This window comes from Triticum urartu, chromosome 6A, assembly GCF_056163025.1.
Source record: "Triticum urartu cultivar PI428250 chromosome 6A, HENAU_Tu73, whole genome shotgun sequence".
NCBI classification, from domain to species: Eukaryota; Viridiplantae; Streptophyta; class Magnoliopsida; order Poales; family Poaceae; genus Triticum; species Triticum urartu.
In genome coordinates, this window is record NC_141878.1 from 578982755 (window position 1) to 578989882 (window position 7128).

General features: G+C 39.8%; 1 protein-coding gene across 1 annotated transcript; it reads right to left on the bottom strand.

Annotated features, from left to right (window-relative positions):
• Positions 1-687: 687 nt before the first annotated feature.
• On the bottom strand, positions 688-6851 carry LOC125530753 (uncharacterized). Its single transcript, XM_048695153.2, has 10 exons — positions 6586-6851; positions 6367-6472; positions 4937-5130; positions 4656-4862; positions 3619-4043; positions 3291-3468; positions 1869-1961; positions 1509-1741; positions 1291-1363; positions 688-1048 (listed from the first exon to the last, which is right to left on the bottom strand). The coding sequence occupies exons 1-10, from the start codon at positions 6778-6780 to the stop codon at positions 947-949; spliced, it is 1806 nt and encodes a 601-aa protein (XP_048551110.2). The 5' UTR covers positions 6781-6851; the 3' UTR covers positions 688-946.
• Positions 6852-7128: the final 277 nt, after the last annotated feature.

The window sequence follows — 7128 nt, forward strand, 5'->3', positions numbered from 1 at the left end:
GGGCTTTGTTGCAGGATCTGGATCCTTTAGAGAAATCACTGCTCGTGCTCCTCCCGATCTCCCGTCGAGTCTGCCACCTTCCTGTGGTACTCCGACCACCTCAAGCTTGCCGTGGAACAATCGCCAATATCTGTCCGCGGCGCCGCTGGTGTGAGAGGGGCCAGCTTCTGCAGCCCGACCCCCGCATGCCATGGCCTTGCAAGCGTCGCAGTCGCCTCGCTGCCATGACCGCCGCTCGAGGGGCATGCCTGAGCTCCGCTCTGGCCTCCCCTCTAGCCTCCGCCGTTGCTCCGTCGGCGGTGCTCTTTTATTCTTTTCCGCAACAACGGCCTTGTTGCAAAAGCACACCCGCAACATTATCTTTGTTACAGAAATTTCTCGATTCATACCACAAACACGTCATCTTTTTCAGTAAAAAAATCTGCAACATTATTCATGTTGTAGTAGTCCTCCCGCAACATCATCTATGTTGCAAAAAATAAAGACAAAAAGAATTGCAACAGAATATTTGTTGTAAAAGTTTCTGCAACAAGGCCTTTGTTGCAAACATTTCTGCAACAAGACCTCTGTACATATACGAGCTCCACAATAATATTACCAAATACAGCATCAGGCACGAGCAAATGGGATCAAAATACTCCAATTCATGTAGTTAGGGGAATAAACTCAGCTTGAGACAAAAGGCCAGGCTAAAAATGTATCATGTTTGGAAATAAAATTAAGTAGATTATCATAGGTGTGAAATAAAATTAAGTGGATTATCCAATCAAACATGGAGTGGAGATCTTTGTGCTTCAAGCTAACTCATGATCAACAACATTAGCTTCATGTGGACAATTTCAAATGATACATTCATAAACTCTCTTGGCAGCATTCCTCGTAGATGGTAACAAACATAATCTGGATCACCTTCATGAAGTCATAGTTTACAATCGGATAGTTGACTTTAGGGACCCACTAAACCTTGTACATGTCTGTGGGGCATCTCATTATACTTGTGGTGCAACAAATATAATGCCAAGTGTTCACGGAGTCCTTCGGCGTCAGACTGGCAATCAATGAATTATGTTATAAGCATTATAGTAAAGCATAACCGGATGTTTCCACTATTAATGAAATGTGAAAAAAGTACTGTATGTGACACATTTGATTAGAGAGAAATAATATTTACTAAGATTTATTGGCATTTTAGTGATGCCTACTCAATTTGAAAACGCATACTTCTCTATTGTTATATGGGAGTATTTAGGCAACCATGGCAGATGAGAAAAGAGAGGAATGACTACTTACATCGTTAAAGAAGATATGTTTCTCTCCATCATATAAATCTAATGCCTTCATGATAAATATACCACTGTCGGATCTATCCAATTAGATAAAGAAAAGGAAAGCGAAGGGGCATGGTTAAATTAGTTCGTAAAATAATCCATTTAACATTTAAGAGAAATGGTGAAAAATTGGAAAAGTTTGTGCTATATTGCATTAAATATTTGAGCATAAAACTCAACTCGTTGTCTGAGTTTGATATGGTATGGAAGGTAATGTCCATGTCTTTGATTTTTACGCTATGGAGCTGAGGATATGCACTATGAAAATCTTCCCGGAAGTTGCACACAATAGACTGTGCTTGTGTTATCAATTCGTCAGTGCACCCCATTGGGCTCAATACCTCGAACCGTCTCTTCCAAAAATTTGCTACAACTAGGTACCAAGTCTTGGAATTTAGCAATGGTACAAGAACCTGCAGAGGTGATCATGTCATGTCGTAATGATTAGTTTTGTACATGCATTGAAGCAATGAAAAACTGGAAAATGTTATACATGGTGATAAGAAATGACTATACAAAGTGCCATAAATGTATACTCACTGCATCCATGTTTTCGAGTTTGAATCCCTGGTTGGGCTCAGATAGGTAGTTTGAAATGCTTTCTCGGCATGGGGAGGGGCCTTGAAGCATTTTCTGTATGAGAAAAATAGATATGTGGAAAATAAAAATAAGATCACTGTATATAATGATATATACTCCCTCCGTCTAGGTGTGTAAGTCACCTTATGAAAATCAAAATGTTTCTTGTTTTTTGACATAAATAAAGGAATCAACCAATAAGAGATGTGGGGCGTGTATGCTTTTAATGACTTGAGACTACCAAACATAACATGCAGTGGTCAGTTCGTTGCATACAATGGTATTAATTAGCAAATAAACATTAAGTTCTCTCGTTTTTCTCTCCACCTTGGTTGTGTTGCACAACCTAAGATGACTTATTCACCTAGACGAAGACTAGCCACAATGAAGAGTAACATACACTAGTAACATACCTAGCCACAATGGAGAGTAACATACACATATCCCTAGACTATATTACTACCTTCATAGTGGGTAGTAACTTAAGTGTGGTAACATGCAAAGATTCATTTATTAGGTTATAGACTCATATTGCATTGGGACATGTGATGTTACAGTAACTAGCTAAGTTACTACAACTATCTCTCTCCTCATTAACTCATTGCCACATAAGCAAATTTGCTGAGTTGGACTCGATGTTACTGCTGAAGTTACTCCCACTGTGGCTAGTCGAAGGGGGTACTACCTCTTTTCTGGTTTATAGGGCTCAATTTGTAAATCTCTCCAACCAAGATAGATGATGAGTGGTGGAATAAATTTCGTAGTTTGCAAAAATACTTAATTACTACACTCGTTTTTCTTAAAAAGTTGTATTTACCGATGCATTAATTACAATGCATGCATCCATGACCATTAAATAACCAAAAACTTCAACATGCATTGGTTAGTTTTTTCTTGATCCTTGCATGCAGCATGTTGAAATCTGAACAAGTCATGATGAGTAGTAGAGCTCAGACTTATAAAATGGAAAAACGATTTTTTTGAGATGAGCCCTATAAACCGGAAAGAAGGGAGTACTAATTAACAAAGTATATTAAGAATGATAAACATGATTAGTAGGTTTATTTTAGAGGTATTGAATGTGGGAGTACATACATACTCCAATGAATACAAAAAATTAGTGAAAAAAGGAGCGAAAAGTAGTAAAAACAAGCTAATGGGGTTAAGTGGAATACTAAAACAAGCTAATGAATACAGAAAATTAGTGGGAGTAATCTAAAACAAATCTACCACCACGAAAACACAAACATTTTTTTATCAAACAATGTAATGATGTAATGTGTAAAATTCAATAAAACAGGATATTACCACTTTAAACAAATATACCTCAATCACATATTAATTAAATTGCTTATGGGGATGGATGAAAATAAATGCACTCACTCCAAGCTCGGAATGCAACACATGCTTCAAGAAATGTGCATCACGCTGTTCTGAAATGATAGCTTTGCCCATCATGTTGATAACATGTTTTGATATAGTATAACCGTTCACACCCATTGATAGTCCAAATGTCCTATGGTCCACCCATGTTTCTTCTATCTGCACAACTCTAGGGCTTCTTCATGCACATCAATTTTTTAAGAAAATAATACAAAAGTGAAGTGAGAAGTCAATTAATTAAATCAAATTTCATTTCAAGAATTTACAAGGGAGAAATGTGTCTGTATCGTGAGTTTCACGAAAGATTCCATTTTCCATAACTAATTACCTCTGCCCTCGGGACGGTATTCCTCGAATAAAATATTCATAGTCTTCCTTCCCTCTGGATGTTGTGCGGAAACAGATGCTTGATGGCGCATGTCCCTGTGTGGTGTGCGATAAATAGCGTCTCCTTACATAACTCAGTTCACTCGCAAAATTTGGGGGAGTGGTTGAAATGACCCACTGAGGCTGTAGAAGTTGCAGTGCCTGCTCTAATTCATTACTAGAGGAGTGATTGGAGAAACAAACACGCCATACATTACCATCCTGCTCAGCTTCTGTTAGGCTGGGTTTCCGGTTTTGAGCATAGGCATTGGAATACCGCCATGCTGAAGGACGAATAAATAAAGGTTCTGGCTGATCGCTAGCCCTTGCCTCTTCGAGCTTCTCGGCTGCTATCTTATTTAGCTCCTCGGATCGAACTGGCAGTACCTGCCAAGTTAAGAAGTTAGAATATCTATTTACCTCTAGAATCCTAATGCAAAGTTGTGGATGTAATCTTTTTTAGTAATTTTTGCCGCACATAATATGATATTACAATGTTCTCTCACTCTTGGAGTAAATCTTGACATGTGTGCACGTGCATGTGTGTGTATCATGTTAGTGGGCTAGCTGTTGTGCATGCTAGTTGAGTGGTGTACGTGCCAATGACGCCCAGGTCATATGGCCGTTGAGGAGAGTTGCGCAAGTCCCGAGGATAACCATGTTAGTACAAAGTTGAGTCATTTATTTTGGAACGGAGAGAGTATGTAGCTAGCGGGTTGTTAACTGGATGTTGTTAGTTAGCGAGCATAGTGCGTGGAGTTAGTGGTTAGTGGAGAATGACGTGAGGCCGTGTGTGGTGGCTGGTGTGCGTGCGTGCATCTCCTGTACGTGTTACTTAAGTGATTAGATGAATGAGAGAAAAGTGTGACCATGAGGGCTGGAGAAAATATGTAGCCTCTATTACATTATTTTCTCATATGTGGGTGTAATTTGAAGAAACAAATAACATAATGGAAGGTCGCATTAACAGAATTGAATGTATTTCATAGATTAACACACCTGGAAGCGACCAGTTGGATCATCAGTGATTATTTCAGGGACAGTGTGGGACAATGTGTTAAAACAATCCAAGTACAGTCCCTTATCAACATAGATTTTCGATCTAAATGACCTTGACACCTCTTTTAAGATATCTTCTTGGCCAAGTCTTTGACATCCAAGATAAATGAAAGGTGCACGCGAATGCTTTGATATGCAAGCTATAACCTGCAATCAGGGAGCCGTTTCTTAGTCCAATAAGTCACAACAAGCATATATAAAGCCTCAGTCTAGAAGGAAACCTGCTGAATCGCAGACTCCTTGCTCGGAAACTCGAGGAATTTGGGAAATGTCAAGTCCAGGTACACAGTGTCCAACCGGCAAAGATTTGCTTCCAATTTCAGTAGCAATTTCTGCACACAATGTGATGTGAGCCGACAGTCCCCCGTGTGCAGTATGGTACCAAATGGACCCTCGAACAACAACATAACCGCTCCTGGAGTCACAGCGCACGGAAAGTGTCAACCGCCCAGCCCCAACCATGTTCAATTTGCAGCGCGTGTATTATTAAATATGTGAACATGTTTATGACTAATAAGTGTGGAATTGTCTTTAGAATTGATCTAATGATACTCATTTTCTAATGTATATGTTGATAGTTTTCTTCTAGAAACTTAATCAATTATTAAAAAAATGAAACAATGTATAGACTCAATAAAAAGCGAAGAGGGCAACTGGCGATAAATATATTTTGATAAATAGAAAAAAATATTAAGTTGTATTAATTACTATTTATGTTTGTTGGATGTTGTTGTGTGTATGTTTTTTTTTCAGTTTTCTATGCAATATATGGGCAGTACATGACAAGGTTTCAAATTTTGGTCATGGTAAGTTTCCATAACTCACCGAAATTTAAAAAAAAAAACAAGTTCATCTAAATTTTGATCAATCAAAATCCAATTAATTTTAACAAAATTTGAAAAGTTTATGTTTCTTTTAAAATAGTTGGCATCTGTTCCCAAATTTTAAGCTTACAAATATTTTGGTACCCTCCAAAATTACTAAAATTTCAGAAATTTAGTTGAAATTTAGAACCTTAATACATGATAGAGGTAGATTCTTTGGGTCTTCCTTTTATTCATATTAATGCAGACATATTACTCTTTGAACGATGGGCACTATTCTATACACAGTGTACTTACTTTTCACACACATGTGGTCTATAATAGATTTATATATACACAGACGAGACTTGGGTCATGTATAATTCTTGAATTGGCCTATTTGTTAGGCACATCTTTTTTCTTCCTCGGATATAACACCAAATATTATATAGTATATAACTCAATTGTTAAAAAGCACTAAACATCGATTGGGTGGCTAGTAGGGCAGTTGTACCTTCAGGCTTTAGTCTACCCAGAAGGAAACTCCATGTTTAACATTTAATGCCTTATTACGTGTATGTAGTGGCGGAAGCAAGTGTGAACTTGATGTAGAAAGCTTAAAACTTGGTGTTCTACTAATTTTATTGTAGGATTACCTGGAGTATTTTACACCTTTTTCCAAAAAATAATTGTTGTACATCTGTACACCCAAGTACTACTTTATTATTTCCATTCAATTGTTTATGACTCGTTGATGCAGATTATTCTTTTATCTGAGGTTTCTATTGACAACGAGAGAATTTGATAGACGGTGTGGCCGTTCTCCAACTTGCTAGATTCAAGATTACCAGCACAGTGATTGGCATCGTAGGCGGTGACGGAAAAGGCGCCGCCAGGGTCGTCCACCACCCACCTCTTTCCCACCTCCATTTCCACAAACTTAACCCGCTCCAGCTACAATTAATACAACCAAACCGGACGAGAGGTCTCGATTAATCAGCACAAACACCGTACCAAACAGGAACTAGCAAAATTTAACCGAGGCTCTCCAGCAGCAAGTATCTAACCTGGGGATAGCGTTCGAGGGCGAGGCGCATGGTGAGCTGCGTGGCGTAGACGGTGTCGCCGGGGCCGGCCCAGGCACCGGCAATGTGGTCCGTGTGCGCGTGGGTGATGAAGCGGTGGCACCGGTGGCGGCGGGATGGGCCCCATGTGTCGACGGTGAAGGGGAGACCCAGCGGCATCTCCGGCGGCGTCCTCATCGTAGCTGAAGCTTTACCGGAGCTACGGCTTGGTTCTCCACTCTCCACTCCGCGCTGTCTTGTTTTGGTGGATGGAGTACGTAGCTAGGTTGCGTCCGTTTATATACTAGCAGGTAGCAGCTGAGGGGAAAGTGGTGCCTTCCGGAGGAAGGAAGAGAGCGCCTTAGTGGATTTGCACCTTTAGTTCTTTTACATGGACGGTTAGGCTTTACACGTCCGACCACGGAAGGAAGAGAGCGCCTTAGTTGATTTGCACCTTTAGTTCTTTTACATGGACGGTTAGGCTTTACACGTCCGACCACCTACCTAGTACCACCTTTGCCTGGCTGCTCTCGACACGAATACAAA